Below are 17,902 nucleotides of genomic sequence, written 5' to 3'. Positions count from 1 at the left end.
GACAATCCTGATTCTTTCTGGGCCTTCTCCTTTTCAGATGTGGGCCTCCTTAAATCTTCTGTCCTTGTTATCATCAGATGTAAAGGTGGGCTACTGCCATCCATTCCTCAGCATCCTCTGTCCAAGGAAGATATTGAAGGAATTGTGCCAAGTGATATAGTAATAAATCAAAGTATACTTATTCTATGTCAATCTCCTTATCATTTACCCATCCTCCTGGTTTTAAAAAAAACTGTCAGGTCCAGATGGAAAGCCTGTTTATTGTTTTGTCTAATATTTGCACACAATTAATTCATGTCATATCTAGGCTTCTGGTGATGGCAAATCCTGCCATTCCTATAGCAGTAAACATGTTCTGCCTTTTATTTCCTCCATTCCTATCTATGTCAATTCAAGAAAAGTATTTGCTTTCACCTGCAATCATTTATAGAAGACATGGACATACCTACCTTAGGAATATGTAGAAAGTCCAACTTTATTTTCTTAAATTTCACAGCAGGATTTAGTCACTCAATTTTAAAGGTGTAACTTTAGTTCAATATATAGATTATCTGCTTCTAGCAGCACAAATTGCAGGGACTTGCTAGGAGGATAGTCTGCTTTTGTTACTGGACCAGAGGAGTACCAGAGGAGTCATAAGGTCTCTAACCCAAGGTTCAGTAGTGCCTCTCAGAGGTGGAATATTTGAGTTTTATTTTAGCTGCTGGAATTTCCTCTATTTCTCCTACACGCATTCAAGTTATTCAATACCTCTCTACCTTCCCCACCCCCTCGCCCAAAGTCAGGTTGAGAGACATCGTATGAGCACATGGGTTCTATAGATAATGGATCTCTTCTTTGGGGGAGATTATTAAACTTCTTGTAACTTTAAAAACTCTATCCCTGAACCTCTACAGTTATATTCTAAACACCTATTGGTTTTAGCAGAGATGAAATGGCCCATTTTGTTCACACCTGCCTTAAAAATTCCAGATTATAGAAAGCCATTTACTCTCTATGTACTTGAACAGAGTGAGATGGCATCTGGGATATTCTAAGCCTTAGGGTCCATGCAACATCCAGTAGCCTACTACTCTATACAGCTTGAAAAGGTGGTTGCTAGAGCTCCACCTTGTTTCTGGGCTGTAACTGCCATAGCTCTCTTAGTAAAAAAAGGCTTCTTAATTTGTTCTTTAATTGTCCTTTGCCCCTATGAGGTTAAGGCATTATTGCTCCAACACAGGAATTTTCAGATCAAAGACTTGCTATATATGAAGTGATTTTGTTGAGAAATGAGACTATCACTCTAAATGTTATACAATCCTTAATCCTACAACATTGATCCCTTATTTGCCATTTGTGAGAGAAACACTACATGTTTGTGCTTCTACAGTATACATGGCTAAGAAACCCCATGCTGATCTCTTTTATACCCCCATAAAAATCTCTGACTTGGCTCGCTATACTGACAGATCTTTTATGAGAGAAGGCACCTGCTACAACCATGATATCATATGGGCAGTTTCTTTATCCTCCAACTTCAGTGCTCAGCAGCAGAATTAGTAGACCTACCACAGGTATGCCATTTAGGCAAGAGGAAAAATGCAATAATTTACACAAGCTTACAGTATTCCTGCTATAGGTATTTATGGTATTTATATATTTTATTTATATGGTATTTATATATGGTATATATATATATATATATGTATATATATATATAGTATTTAAAAAAGGGATCCTGACATCTACAGGGAAAGTCATTTTGAATGCAGAGTTTATTAAAGAATTTCTATCTGCCCTGAAACTCCCTAGCTTAGCTATTGTTCATTTCTCCACCTATGTGAGAGGGACTGATCCTAATTCTAGAGGGAACCAGCATGCTCATGTTCCCACTAAATTTTGCAGCCCTGGGGGGCCCCTAATTTTATCTTTGTCTTTAATCTTTCACATTCTAATAACACTAATATCTCTCTTCCTTATAATGATATGGAAATGGAAAAGTGGAAGCAAAGGTTAAAAGAAAAACAGATTAATGGAGTCTAGATATTTTTAGAAGGCAAACTCCTATTTTTCCAAAGCTTTTACCACCAAGTATGCCCATATGTCCACAAAACTGTCCACTTCAGCATTCAAAGAATTGTGGATTTGATTAAAAGGGTTTGGGTGACTGCAGGTGTTACTAATGTAGCTGCCTTTGCATGTGCCTTTTTGCCCTACCTGTCAGGCACATAATCAGCATGCTCTCCATGCCAAAGCTTATGGTGGCCAATTTCTGACATATACCATTTGAACATTTATAGATTGATTTCATCAATATACCTAAAACTGAACATTGTAAAATTTGTCTTATGGTGGATCAACTCACTAGATAGGTAGAAGTCTTTTGTGGTTCTTGTGCCATCACAGAATTTTTTGCTAAGATGATACTGAGGGAGATTGTTCTCTATTCAGCCCACCAATATGCACTGACTCTGACAAGGGCACCCATTTCGCAGACTCTGTTTTATCACACATTTATTATTATTTGTGAATAGTTCCCAAATTCCATATATACTACCACTGCCAGAGCTCAGGCCAAGTTGAACATATGAATAAGCAACTTTAAAACATGATTAGCAAATTATGCACTGAAACTTTTTTTATTTAAAATTTAATTTTTTAATTTAATTTAAAATTTAAAATTTAATTAAAATTATTAAAAATGACCTGAAGCTCTTCTCTTAACACTGCTCTACCTTCATAGCAGACCAAGGGAAATCTGCGTGTATTACCTTTTTAAATTTTTTTGGACACATTCAAGCCAAGTGCTTTTCTCCTGTATATACTATAAAAGGGAATTCTTTGTTTTCTTTGAGTTTACACTTGTAAAAGGGAATCCTTTATCCCTTTGTCTATTTTGAGTTAACACTTTGGTTAACAATAACTAAAGTACCCTTACTTAGTACTTTACTAGAGTGTGAAGACAGGATTAATTCTCCTTTGTCTACTTTTGAATTTAATCAACAAAGGCTTGAACATCCTATTTAGCACTAGGTGGAGGAACTCTCCACCCTTTCAACTCAATCAGCCAGGAAATGAGAATTCACACCTTAGTCAGTCAGGAATATGTGAGCTCTTTTGATGAGTATTCACCTCTCCAGAAGGTGAGAAGTGGTTCCCAAAACACTGCCCCTGGGCAGTGCTGGGCATTTTGGAAGCTGTGATTGGCCCTTGTGAAAAGGGGAAGGGACAAAAAGCCACTATAAAAGGCCATGAATTTCTGGGGCTGGGGAAGTCAACTCTAAGAAAGTAATTTGCTTCAAGAAGGAGTTGGACTTCAAGAAGGAGGTCAGCTTCAAGAAGAAGGTTGGCTCAAAAAAGAAAGTGTGCCTCAGGAATCACCTTCAGCTCAAGTGATCATTTTTGACCTGCCTCTTGGAGGAAACTTAGGTGAGTGGATAGCTGGATTTCCCTTCCTGTCTTCTAGAGAAAGTTAAATTCTAGTTGAAGGTCAACAAGTTTTGGCTGAGTCAAGCACCAGAGGAATATTTACTTAGATAAGCTAATGTCTTCTCTACCCTTTTGTATTTCTCTGCTTTCACTCTTTCTACCTCTTTTGTAAATAAAAGCTATTAAAGCCATTTCGACTTTTAATCAATAATACTTTGAATTGGCGACTATCATATTATTTATAACTTTATATATTTTAGTCAAACCATTAAAATTTAATTCCTAGGAGACTAGTCTCCCCTATGAATCAAAGTCATCAGTATGAAGAGATACCTCTTTTGTTTCCTATGTACAGGAATTGCAGGACAGTTTATGTGAACTTCACGACTCAGGAGCAGCAGTGCAGGCAGGACCTTTGGACTTTTCACTCTATGATCTATAGCCTGGGGAGAAGTTGTATATCAAAACTTTTTCATGAACTAGCAGGACTCAGCCTGCTTGGGAAGTTTCATAACAAGTGTTACTGATCACTCTAACTGCCATCAAAATTGAAGAAAAGGACTCTTGGATTCATTGTTCCCATGTAAAACTGGTACCATTTACTGACACTTAATAACTATTTTTATTATTACTTATAGATTTAAAGGTAACCTAAGTTCACTTATTTGAAAATGTTACTTTCATTTAGTGTTATTTGGTTTTCAGCATTATCTATTATATTCTCTTTTGTTCCCTCTTCTCATGACTGGACTAATGATAACACTATCATTAGAGTTCATAGACAAATAGGTAGTATTATTCACCAAAGTAAGGCCATTGGGTCATATAGGTGCTGGGTCTGTCACCAGCTCCATCAGAGCTCTGCTATATCATGGGCAACAATTCCTGTCCATATTAATGAAACATTACCACAACTTGCACTTGAGGAGAGTAGTTATAGATTGCTAGATAAGCCATTTGCCCCTTTTGCTTTTGTTATATGTGGCATTATTAGTGACAAGTGGAGTCCATCTGAGTACTCACAACCAGTATCAGTAGCTTTCAAGAAACTCAAGGACTTCCAAGTTTCAGTAAAATTTAATATGTCCTCTAGAGTAACTTTCAGGTATTGGATTTCCCCAATCCCACTCACTAAACTTTTGCCCACTTTTGACTTGTGTGTTAAGAGAGATAAGGGCCTAATGAGTATTAGATATATGGGAGATAATGTAAAGTGTAACCTCACTCTTCCATTTTCTGAAAAGACATTTGTCTGTGCTAAGACCCAGCTCTCTAGACCTGGGGATGGATCATCTGAAAATGTAACTTTTGCAACTGTTACTGTCCCATCACCAATATTCCCAGAATTCCCATGGGGTTTGGTGACTCCAGGACAATTCTACATCTGTAACTCATCAGCTTATTCTTCCCTTCCCCCAGGGTGGTATGGAACTTGTGGTTTAGCTTACGTGATCCCCTCAATATTAGTTCATAATTATAATAGAGATCAAATGGAAAAACCAACTGCTAGAAATCTAGGTGCATGGTGGCATGCACAAAACAAGAGGTCTGTACCTAATTCAGTGGGCCCTTCCTCTGCGGTACAGAGATTCTTTTGGTCTATTGTGCCATCATTTGGAATGGTAGCAGTATTGGATTCAGTTAGGAACATCTCTGCTGAGGTTGCAAGACTGGTTCAGGACAGAGAACAATCCTTTACTGAACTATCTAGTGTTCTTTCTTCGATACAGAAAAATATTAAATACTTAGCAAGCTTAGTTTTCTACAACCGCTTGATTTTAGACAGGTTCAAAGCTGCTTCAAGGAGGACCTATTCCTTTATTAATAAATCTTGTTGCCCTTGCACAAACAGGACAGGGGAATTGTTCCAAATGTCCATGGGCTCCAGAAACAATGAATGACAGCAAATCCAAAGAGACCCATGTGATGTCAGGTGGTTTATGGTGGAACCTCTTTTGACAGGGAACTGGATTGCTAGTAACTCTGGTCAAATGGGCCCTTTTCATTCTAGGGTTTAATTATCCTTTTCAGACTTTGCCTTTACTGTTGTAATAAAGCCTTTAACAAACTTTTACCAAGGAAGAAACTTATGACAGTATATACTGAGAATAATAACCATATTAAATATCTTATGTGCTCAACTAATAAGTAACCAATCTATTTTTCTAGAACACATGTAATTAGTTGTTACCATGTCAGATATGTTTGTGAAATTATTTATGATGAATCTTTTTTTGCTATGCTATTTTATGAATGGTTTTTGGGTTGTGATTATGGAATTACATCTGATAACTTAGTTCTAACAAGCCTCAGTCATGGAGATTGAATTAAAAAGGTCAGTTTACAATCTTTGGAAGCTCTAATAGCTGAATCCATCCCAAAGCTTAGACTACTGAAATCTGTCATTTTTTTAAACTGATTCTTTCTCACTGCTATTTGCATTTCTCCTTGTCTGTACCATGTGAATTTCAAAACTACTCAACCCTATTCAGACTATTCTTTAGAAGATGGGATTTAGCTATTTCCTGATCAATAACAATAGAGATACTTCAAATAACAGAATCAGGTCTTGGAAACTACAATCTCCACCCTACTCAGGGTAACAAGATCAGGAAGGGCTGCAGCAAAACTCAAGATTTAATTATTTGAGAATATGGCCTTCAACAGACATGTGCAAAAAGGAAAGACCTCTGGGCGGTCCTAGGTCAAGCTAGAGCCACCATTGGCACATGTGAGAGACAGGAAGTGAGGTAGAGGACAGCTCAGAAGTTCTGGGGACTTCCTGTGTGGAGGGAAGAAGGTGGTGGTTGGAGCCTGGTGCTTGGAGTGGAGGAGCCCAGACTGTTTCTCCATTTTGGTCATGTGAGTGATAGGGACTGATCTCTTTTTTCTTTGCCTCGGCTATCCAGGGCCTTGAGCCTTTGGCTCAGCCTAAGCAGAGTGGGTATTTAAGCCCTATTTCCTTCTCTCCCCTTTCCCTCTCTCTCTCCCCCTCTAATACTTTTCTTCCTCCTGTTTGTAATTAAAACACCATAAAAAGTTTGACTGCTGACTTGAGTTTTCATTTAGGAATTACAGAGCTGAATTCCTTGGTGACCTTAAATTAATATATATCATTCTTTTAAAGTGATTTCCATATCACAATCACAACATCCCCTCTCCTATTTCTTCTAGGATAAGGATGAGGAGAAACAAACAGCTTGCTTTATCTACAGGCACACACACACATATAGGTATGCCACAAAAAATGGTGACTCAAAGACATACACAAAACATTTTCTGTGGCAGCTATCCTTTGAGGTGAGGAGCCCAAAGATGGCACAGAACTTACCCCCACATGGTGGTCATCAGGGGACCTGTCGGAATGACCCAATATTGCCCATGAGCTGTTAATAGACCTATAGTTAAAGACCCCAAAAGAATTCCAGCCAAACAGGTTTTTTTTCAATTCAGACTTTTAAGAACTCAGAGAGGTGAAAGGGGATCAGCCTTGCTACCTAAGTTTTCTGAAGCTTGGGAACAAAGCATTAACCACTGTCTATGGTGACTGGGAGCAACCTAGATGCAATAACTAAAGGCAATGATGATTAGACATGTAATTAAGGTTTTGATTGTTTTAGCAGAGTTCTGACTTGTGTTTTGAAAGGTACTTGAGGATTTATTGTTAAATCTGGGACAAGGATCAGTCATGAGGTTTCAGAAGACAAGGTTGTCACCATGAAGTTTAGTCATAAAAATCAACTATTTGCAAAAAGTGCTGTCAACCATATGATCATGTAGAGGATAAGGTCCTTAGTAGAATCTCATCTTCCGGAGGGGGAGACTGAGAGGATACAAAGGTACTGAGCATGTTCTAATACTAAGTTGCAAAATTAGGTATATGTCAAAAAATTATTTTATTAAAAAGCTGATTCTAAAGTTAAATCCTCATAGGTTCTTTGTTCTAAGATCTATTTTCCAAGACATTTCAGAGAAAACTTCTACCAGTGACCTGGACCAGGAAAAGTGGATCTACCAGAGAAACTGCTCTGAGGACTAGCATGATTCCATCCAATAGAAGATCTTCCCAGAAATCAGATAACTGCATCATGAGACTCTGAGTCCCTGAATATAACAGACTGGACAGTGGTGGTTAGGTCATCTATCCCTTTCATGTCTCCCTATTCATGAGGTTTTTTTGTTTGTTTGTTTGTAAGACACTTGTGCCAGAGAAGGAGCACCCCCTAACAGCTCTCTGTCAATGAGTCAATCAATCATTTTTTAACATTATGTTAAGAAATACCCAAGCATTGAAGTTAGACCCTCCATTAAACATATAAGTCCTTATGTATTCTGGTGAGTCAATCCTAAATGTATAAATATTATATCTGGAGTGATTCACTGGGAAATCTAGGGGTCAGTCTCCCCAAGAATCAGAGGGGAAATTGATCATTTTTTTTTCATAATACAGAATTATTTTTATTCCTGAGTCCTGAATTAAGGTTTAGACTTTTGCCTCATTCCTTTGTTCCTGGGAAATTTGGAGATGTGCCCCACCCCAGATATTCTCTACTCTAAACAGAGGAAAGATTCTGATTGTGTGTGTGTGTGTGTGTGTGTGTGTGTGTGTGTGTGTGTGTGTGTGTGTGTGAAGTCCATCTAGCTAACCAGCTCAGGCTATATGAATCCACATGTAGCCCAAATGAGACCATCAACTTTTCTTTGGGAATAATTGCAGAAGTCAATTGTAACCAGGTAGAACTTGATTTCTCTCCTTGGTAGTTGGAGAGCACAAGACAGATAGTGTCTTCCTGCCATTCCCTAGAGGATAAGGGGGATTTGGGAGTCTCAAAGAACCACCTACCCATGATGTCTTAGATATCTAGGGGAGGTCTGAGGAATGAACCCCCTAGTTGTATATATGGATCCTCACATGGGAGCAGTGGGTCTTTTGATTACCAAATCATTTGACCAAATTAATTTTTCTTGATTGGCCAATTAATAGATTGATTTATTATCCAAAAGTATTGTCTTTCAGCTTTTTAAATTGTCACAGCATCTAGCTATTGCTTGTTCTCATTAGACCATATATGTCTGGGGAAGAATATTTGGGTAAGATCTTTTGGGAAATAAATTAATAAGTTGGAACATCTCAAGGGAAGACAATCAAGATTGTCAGGAGTCCTGGATGCAAGATGTATTCAAGTATGCAATGATTATCATATAAAAAAGGGTCTAGTCTTGGTCTGCTTAAAACCAACAGGGAAACCCAAGTAATAAATTAGTGATGGGCAACCTTTTGAGCTTGGTGAGTCAAAATTTGCCAAAAAACAAAGCATAACTTAGGTGGTATGTCACTTTGAGAAAAAAAAAACACCATTATTTCATGATATTTGTAGTTTAAATAACAAAAATGTATAATTGTAATATATAATTGTATTTAATAAACCAAAAACTAATTATTTAACTTACTTGCTTAGTGACTTCTTTGTTCATCTGTCAGTTGGTTTCTTTTGTTGGTCTTGATATTATTTAACTTTTGTGGGGTGCTATGAACTAAGATAAGTGAGGGGGGGGACATTCTTTAACTAAACTACCCATTATTGACTTTTTTGTTGCTGAATTTCACTGGCTAAATCTTCAATTGAAGGTTCGTATTTTGTACACTTCAAGCACAAGTAAGTGCTATTAACTCCATCTGTCAGTCTGTTTCTTTTGTTGGTTTTGATATTATTTAACACTGAGAATAAGATCTCACAAAAGTATGTAGAGGGAAAATTGTGAGTAAAACCATTGCTATATTTTTCAGGGTGCTAAAAATGTCTGGTAATGGGTTCCAGGTACACCTCCCTTGTAGGTGGGCCGGAGCCCCACCCAGTCTTCCACAGACCTGTCCCTTCCCCATCCCTCCCCAGTCATCTGGCCAGGGGTGCCATGAGAGCAGGGGCTGCAGCAGGCCAGTCTGCTTGCCAGTGTTTTCCTTCTGCACATGTGCTCCTCCTCCCCACCCCCTTGTGAGCCTCATGTGCCCCAGCTGCCTGGCACTCCGACCACCACTTGCCCTTCACCCGCTGTCCCCGCAGCCAGCACAAGGAGTAACCCTCTCCCCAGGCAAGGCCAGGACATGGCCACATGGCTACGGGTGCATGGCTCCCAGAGCAGTTCCTGGCCCCAAGGATCACTGAGCCCCCATGCACCCACATGTCATCAAAAATGCCTATGCGTTTCAATGCTGACACATGTATCAGAGGTTCTCCATCATGGTAATAAATGATAAAATCGTTACTGGATTGATTCATTAATGGTTCATATCATAAACTGCTTCTAGGGTCATCTTACCTTAGGGTCTTAAATCACAGAAGCAATTTCCCAGTGTAATATTTATATTGAAAGGAAATGGAGAGGATATGAAAAATGAGAGATAAAGGGAGATTTGTAGTAGGGTATGGAGGAGTTGAGGGGAGAGAAGGAATATTGCTTGGTGAAGCAACGGAGAGAGATGCCCCCTGCCGAGAGGAAGCAGCAGGGGTCTGATAAGGACTGTTTGTCATTGAATGACTGAACTGATGTTCAGCTCCCTCTATGTACAGAAAAGATAGTCCACTTGTCTGACTGCAAATTCAAATAATATAAAGTTTAATAACCAGTTGGGATTGGAGTTTTTTCCTCCACTTTTAGAGTTGAGGCCAGGCCCCACCGGTTGGTGCTGGGTTTTGTAAAAAAAAATATTATTGTAAATTGCAAAGTTTAAATTCCTTTTGAGAAGAATTTTACATAAAGAAGATGCTACCTCTCTGAATCCAGAACTGAATTTTTGGAGAAGCCACCATGAAGAAGCCTCCAGACCACAAGTTGCAGAAGATCAAATTGAACTTTGGGTGTGGTTGATTGAACATTTATTTGTATGTATACTTTTATGCCAAAGGGGACTGCCCCCTAACGGCTTTTTGTCAATGCGTTCAGCAATTATTGGTTTTATTCTTTTTTCTCTTATCCTCACATTATTGTAATCTTTTAAGTTTATTATGTTTTTATGATCCTTTTGGGGGAAAATTAATTTTTCCAAAAATGATCACACAGTGAAATGTAAAAAATAGACTCGAATACAGAACTACAATTCCCACGAGCCTTTGCTCCACTTCCCCAGAATGCCTTGTAATCTCACCTGGGCCGAGATCGAGAAGGTATTTAAGCTGATTCAAAGGCTTTTGAGGGCTCTCTCTTGGGTCTTGGACTTCCATTTGGGGCAGATGTGGCTTTTTTTCATAATGTAGGTGAGGTTGTATCTAGGCCACTCTATGGCCTGGACACGTGTTTCTTATCCTGTATTTTCTTTAATCCTTAATCTTCAATAAACCTCTACAAATATAATACTCCTTGCAGAGAGAAACTAATTTCTACCTGCCTCAGCTCCTGCCTCAGTCTCCCCAGTCTCCCCTAAATTTTAATCTTTACAGTTTCTCCCACTCCTGTCTACTCTATATCTGTCCTCGCTTTGTCTAATTCAGAATCTTCGCAGTAGACAGAAAGCAAACAAGAACAGTTCTAACTTTCAGAAGTGATTGGGCCTGAATCTTCGGGCTGAACCAAGAAGAGGGATGCCACTCCAGACTGGACTGAATGAGCTCCTCCTTCCTCCAAACCCTGGAAGGGAAGTAAAGCCCAGCAGGAAGGAAGTTCTAGTCACAAGACCCAAATGCCACTCCCAGTTGCCCCTTTCCCCACCAACTGTCAGTCTTGTTTTCTTTCCACACCAGTAAGAGTAAATATGGTTAATAGCTTTGCCATATACATTCCAAAATGCTGAGAAACCAAGTATGGCTATGGTCAGACATGTCACTTTTGTCTCAAAATACACACATAACAGCAAATTAGCTATTCTGTAGATTAACTTCCAAAACCTGAGAAACAACATATGGACCTTTTGCTGATATACCTTGACCCAGGCAGAACATAGTCAGACCCTCTACAGAGGGGGGAAATTCCCTAACAATTAGAATAATCTAAAAGCATATATGGTTCTAAGGAAAAAATGAATTCCCATCAGGGAAAATTTTTAAGCAGAGGCTATTGGTCAGACTTGATTTGAACAAAATGGTTCCTCCCAACTCTGAAATGCTATGATTCCCTGATCTTTCTTTATCACCAGTTCTAAGATAAAGTGGTCGCTTCCTTCTGAGGAATCAGCTCCCCATAATTATAATATCATACCTATTCATCTTCTTCCTTCTCTTTATGTTGTCAGCAGTATCTGACAAGACAATATTGTTACTATTCTTTACTTCATTTATCCTTATCAAGATGTTCTATACCATGCTTCCCCTTTCCGGTTTATGTTTTTGGTGTTTTTTTCAAATTAATGTCTTCTTCAGTGTGAAGAAAAAAGTGAGAATCCAGAAATTATGTTAATAGCAATTGTGTCATGGTTTTCATTTGTGTCATCTTTAATGGGTTACAATTGTCTTATATTCTCTTTAGTATCTTTCAGTATTAAGCAAGCTATTATTTGTGATGGCCTAAAACATTTTTATGGGATTAATTCTCCTTTTTTAAATTACTAGGGAGGGAGCTTTGTTTTTCTTAATGATAAAAGTATTTTTTTAAATGCAGGCCGGTATTATTTAATGAAATAGTCCCATGAAAAAAATATAACAAGTATACATAATTATATGATAATACATGGTTTACCCAATACTTTTCTCAGAGATTTGTTGTAAAGTAAATTTCTCTTAAATACATTTCATGTTCTTGTTTATACCAAGCATAGAGATAGTCTGCTAAAAAGACATGTCCTCAATATATAATAAAACTTTAAAGCTAATTTAAAAATTAAAGTATTTGTCAGCCAATTAATATATATGATCAATTTATATAACATTTCAAAATTAAATAAGCTTTTTTAAGTAAAGGGAAAATACTCTATTAAAACATCAGTAATGATGCTTATAACATCGTTGTTGCATTTTATATTACTAATTAGTCACAAAAATAAATTCTGTGGGGGAGAGGAAGCTACTATAGAAAGCTTCAGAAATTCTATCCATTTTAACTACAAACTATCTTAACACAATTTTATATCCAAGTTAATGCTGTGATTTTCTTCTCCAATATTTATAGCATTCCCCAAGTCATTTCTTTGTAAAGGAAAGGATTCTATCTCTTTACCTCAAAGGATCAAAATATAATCACAAAGTATAAAGTAAATGTTAAAGAATTTCCCTATAGCTCCACAACAATACAGTCACATGATGGAATTTAAAGTGTAAAACAAGTGCAGTTTGTTTCCTATGATCCCTTTATCAAGTATGAGCCTCTAAAAAAAGAATCCATTTGGCTAACCAAACAAGTTAACCATACTTCTAGGGTTTTTAAATAGAGAAATTTTATCAGTTTCCCAGATCAGGACGGAGAGTCAGAAACGGAGGAAGAGTTAAACCCCTTAGAGAGAATGGCTCTTGGTTAAAGAGGGAACTAATCCTCCCCTATCTCTTTTGGCTACATCATCAGAGCCATTGGATCTATTGTAGACAATATAGCCAGGATAGAATCAGAGAGACTCACATCAAGGATGGACACAAATATGCAGAGATAGTACTTTAAGGTGAAAGCAGCTCGAGAGAGAATGGCATTTCTTGGCAAAGTGAAATGCCAGGGATGGAATTAAGAAAGAAGTGGATTTGGGGAAACCAGCTGAGTAGCCAGCAGGGAGCTATATTCAAGAAGAGTTTCTCAAAGACTTCATGAAGGGAGAAAGGACACAGGAACTGCAGTACTTGAAGTTGTGATGTACTTTCTTCTCTCACACACTGCTCAAATATGACTTTCACTACTATAATACTTTAAGTTTGTGCCAACTTTTCCAACATATAGGATGTATATACCTAGAAGAGTACAATCCAGGTTATATGTGGTATATATCTCATATATGTATATATGTGAGATGTTTTGTATCTTTTGTTTTTGCTATGACATCTTAGTAAACCCCTTTGTTAAGGACAAATGATGTCTAGTGGCTGATTGTTAATGAGAAACACATTGGTCTGGGGTTCTTGAGTCATAGTATTAAAAATATAGCCCCAAATTAGGATTATTATCTCCAATTTCAAATTACAGTAATCTGGGGATAAAAGGGAAAAGTACAAAACCAATGATTTCTAGACACATTGATAAAAAGCCAATCAGCATAATCGGCATAAGAGTATACATACAAAACAAATGCATTCAACCCCACACACTTAAAATCGCCATATCCCAAAGTTCACTCTGGATCTTCTGGTGTAGTGTGTGGTCTGTGGAGGTCTGGATTCAGAGAGGTAGCATGTTTCTCAACCTAAAATCATTCTCAAAAAAAATTTAAACTTTGCATTTTGGAATAATTAGACATTCCCCCTGAAAAGGGTGTTGAAAAACACAGGGATCACTTAGGAATGCATGACTGAGTTATGAGGTATATGCATCAATTGGCAAGAGAAAATAAAAATCATCAAAAAATCCAAATAAAAGAGAAAAGATAAGTTCTGGATGAAATATAGACTATCAAAGTCTTATGTGTAAAAATTCTAAGTAAAAGAAAAATAAATTTATAACAGGTCCTAATTAAAGTAATTTCTATCCCACAAGACTGTAAGACAAAATGCAGTAATGTTTCACTTACTCACTTGCAACCAAGTCTATAGGAAGGTGCCATATTATAAGAGAGAAAAAAGGACTAGATTATAGGAGCAAATGGGAGCCAGGATGGAGCCAGAATAATTGATGTGTATTTTATATAGAGTGTGTGGTACAAGGAAGACCTGCATTTAACACATGTTAAATAGCCACAACCTCAAGTCTCACTCATGATTAAGTCCTTGTGCTCTTTGCACAGAATGTCATCAGTCCACATAGAATTGGTTTAGTCTCTCTGACCTTGTGTGCTTTATTGGCACTATGCAAGTAGCTTTGTGCTTCTTTGGCACTGTGCAGTGGCTCTCTTTATATTTCCTTCTCCTGGAATCAGAGAGAATCATTAAGCAAAGTCACATAAATTTTTTTTAAACAATCAATGGCATTTTCATAGTCTAAAGCTTTTGGGGTACTTTTTGACATTAGGGCAAATGTATCTTAAAATTATATTACTGCAAAATCAAAAAAGTTAAAGAAAATCTTCTTAATACTGTTGACATGTGCTTCAAATACAAAAAGGAGAGAAAAAATAAAACTGCACATGCAAGCAAAATCAATAATAAAAAAGTTTTTAAGTCAAAAATATATAGCTTATAATCATTGACACACTGTGTCAGCTAAGAAAAGGTAGAGTACAAAGGTTTCTCACCCCCAAATGAGATCCATTTCCATTTTTTTCAAACCTGGCCATGATCCACTGTGAGTGCAAAGCAATATGTATCTTCACAAAGTAACAGTTTTTAATAAAGAACATGTACATGTACAACATGTACAACATGTAATGCACATTCTAAAAGTATAAATATCCCCAAGTTATAACAGCCCATTTAATGACAATAGCAAACAAACCCACTATTATATTTTACATGAATCTACTGTATGGCATTTAAAACTAATGGTGTGAATCTTAGAAACTGCTCAGACACTACTTCAGAAGATTTGATTAACCTATTCCCCATTTTCTACTTGGTCAGGAATGTATTGAGAACTTTAAAATTACTCCACCCTACTCAGACAGTGCCTTAGGGGAAGATAAAGTTGTAAACTCCTGACTAAACAATGAAAGTCCCCAACTCATATTTATAGTAAAGTCAAAACCTTAAGCTAGGTGATCTATTTTTAGATCTAATACAAAAGGGTGCTAAGTACCTATAAGGTTAAATTAATCACGAAAAGGTCAAGCAACTTACAAGAGGCAAGCTTAACAAAAGAGGTGTGAAGTTTTAGTCTAACCAGTGTAAACCTTAAAATTTCTTAGACTTATGAATGTTGATTCCAACATTCATAAGTCTAAGAAATTTTAAGGTCCTGGGTTAAATTAGAACCACCATTGTCACAGGGGAGACATTGATAGTGATTGGTAAATGTGAGAACTGAGGGGAGGGGACTTAGATGGTTTCCTTAAAGATAGCGGGGTCTCAGGAGAGGAGGAGGAGGTTTTGCTCTGAGCAAGGTGGCTCTGAAGGAGGACTGAGGAGGTTGCTCTGTGGGAGGACCAGGAGAGAAGGCTGGCTCTGAAGGAGGAGAATTCTCTGGAAACATTTCTTGAAAGGAGGCTCTCTTGAAGGTGGAGCCTGAGGTTGGCATGAGAAGCCTTACCTAGAGAGATCTTGGGTAAGTGATAAAACCAACTGACTGATTTATTCATTCTTATTCCTTTCTTACTTTCTCTTTTTTTCTATTGATTAATCAGTGTATTATAAATTAAATTTCTCTATAAAACCCAGTTGGCTTGGGCATATTCATAAATTGGGAATATATTCCCTGGAGACCATCTTATATTTATATAAAACCAAGACACAGTAGAAAACATATTTCAGCGGTTATAATTGATATATATATATTTCCCTTGCTCCCAAACATTTTAATTATCACACCAGAGAAGGTGAGAACCAAAGAAGATGTGAACTAAGAGTGGGTAGTCCTAGGAAAAAGTGTCTACTGTGATTGGTAGATGTGAAAATTTAGGGGAGGTGACATAAGAGAAAATTTCTTTAAGAGGAGGATTGAACTCAGTTCAGGAGTTCAGTGGAGGACTGGAGCTTGCTTGAGACAATCTTGTGGTGAGTGATAAAGCCTGACCCGCTCTCCCTTAGGCCCTTTCCTACTGCTTGGCGCTCTCTCTCTCTCTCTCTCTCTCTCTCTCTCTCTCTCTCTCTCTCTCTCTCTCTCTCTCTCTCTCCTTCCCTTAATTCCTTCATTTGTATTAATTAAAATCTCCATAAAACCCAGCTGACTTGGGTATTTTCATATTTGGGAATTTTCCCTTGGTGACCACTTATTTTAGATTTTAAATCAAGACACTAAAAATTTATCTTTACAGTTTGGCCGAAACCTTTACAGTTTTGGCAATTTACAGTCTTGGAAACCCACATTTTCACGGTTACAATGGACACTTGTCACAATTTTTCGGGTGTAGCAATGTTTTAACCTTGGCTGAGATAGTTTAAAAAAAATCTATTACTGCCATCATTACAAAAATGTGGCAGAGGAGTCTAGGAAAAAAACAAAACCTCTGTACTATTGATATTGGGTCTAAAAAAATGTCACCAAGAATCTAGAGCATTCTGGTAAAAGGGTAAAGTGAGCTGAGGAGTTACAAATGAGAGGTTCTCCTCTTGGGAGCCATCCAGGGGTATCATGCCCTGGGATCAATTCCCCAGCTCCTTTGGTATGAGGCTGTGATGTCCCATCCATTCACATTTTTACAAATGTGGGAGGTGGGGATTATAATTGTACTTCACTTTAGCTACTAAAATGGACCTTACCTCTTGTTACAAATAACTCAGAGGCAGGCAAAATGATCAGTCAGAGTTGTTGAAAAAAATTATTTTAATCATGTCTAAAGACCCTTTAAAATCAAGTTGAGATAATTTGCTCATTAAATTTTCCAAAGGTTGTTATATAATTGTAACCAGTTTTGATGAAGTCCATCCATTCTCTATGTGCCAATTTACAAAGCCAAAATAGAAAAAAAAAACTGTTTATGGGCTTTTACATTATTTTGTTCAGTACATAGGGGAAAAGCAACAAAATATATCAGTAGTTAAAACAGAGTAGATTAAACTGATTCAGCATAACATAATAGTATTGAATACATTAATATATGAACTTAAAATTAAATCTTAAACAAAACAATCAGCAAAAATACAATAAAATTCAGAAGATTTAATAAAACATTGGAGTCTGAAAAGGCTTAAAAATTTAACCTCCAGTCTCTTTAAAGTTCCTTCCCTGGTATCTCTCATAGCAAGAGAGAACATGGGTTTGAGGAATCTAAAACTGGGTAGGCCCAAATGGCAAAGAGTTGCAGGAATTCTCCCCTGAATAATAAGTAAAAGGATAAGTGCACTCATGAATGGTAGAAACTGTTTGAAATAGGCAAGGTACTGTTCTTTCATAGAATACACCATGCTTATAATCAACTTCCTGTTTGGAAGAGTAAAGACTTCTTGTCCCCCCTGAGGTAAAATGCTAGTTCCCCCAGAGGGAGTTAGAGGCTAATCATTGCCTAAGGAAAAAAAGACACCCTGGTTTGTTTTTTTTTTACAGTCTGCCCTGAGGAGCAGCTCCAAGGACTCCTAGCTTCTGGGGGCAGCAATCAGCAGCCCAGCAGGATCAGTGGGGGCTGGGGGGGGGTCAGGGAGGGCAGGAGGATGAGTGACCAGGATCAAAAAGGTCAGGAGTGGATGGCTGGGACAACCCAGGAGACTAGATCACCAGCAGTAGCAGGAGCAGAAGCAAGAACAGGCCATTGGGATTTAGTAGCCAGAGTGAGAGAAATCAGGAGCAGTAGTGGAGCGTGGCCTCCTGAAGTGATCCTGACCCCTGGAGATACAGAATTTTC

At 37.7% G+C, this 17,902-nt stretch overlaps 1 protein-coding gene across 1 annotated transcript in view; it reads left to right on the top strand.

Moving 5' to 3' along the window:
* LOC103105150 (uncharacterized) overlaps positions 1-8,857 on the top strand; it is a 33,669-nt gene extending 24,812 nt beyond the window's left edge. The window contains exon 3 of the mRNA XM_007504138.3: positions 3,767-8,857. Coding sequence (XP_007504200.2) covers positions 4,083-5,312 — 1,230 coding nt within the window. The 5' untranslated portion in view covers positions 3,767-4,082 and the 3' untranslated portion in view covers positions 5,313-8,857. The remainder of the gene's footprint in view (positions 1-3,766) is intronic.
* The last annotated feature ends 9,045 nt before the right edge of the window (positions 8,858-17,902 follow it).

The sequence above is a fragment of the Monodelphis domestica genome, chromosome 5 (assembly GCF_027887165.1).
Source record: "Monodelphis domestica isolate mMonDom1 chromosome 5, mMonDom1.pri, whole genome shotgun sequence".
In the NCBI taxonomy this organism is placed as follows: Eukaryota; Metazoa; Chordata; class Mammalia; order Didelphimorphia; family Didelphidae; genus Monodelphis; species Monodelphis domestica.
Note: the sequence above shows the minus strand (reverse complement) of the source record. Positions and strands in the feature narration are given on the sequence as shown.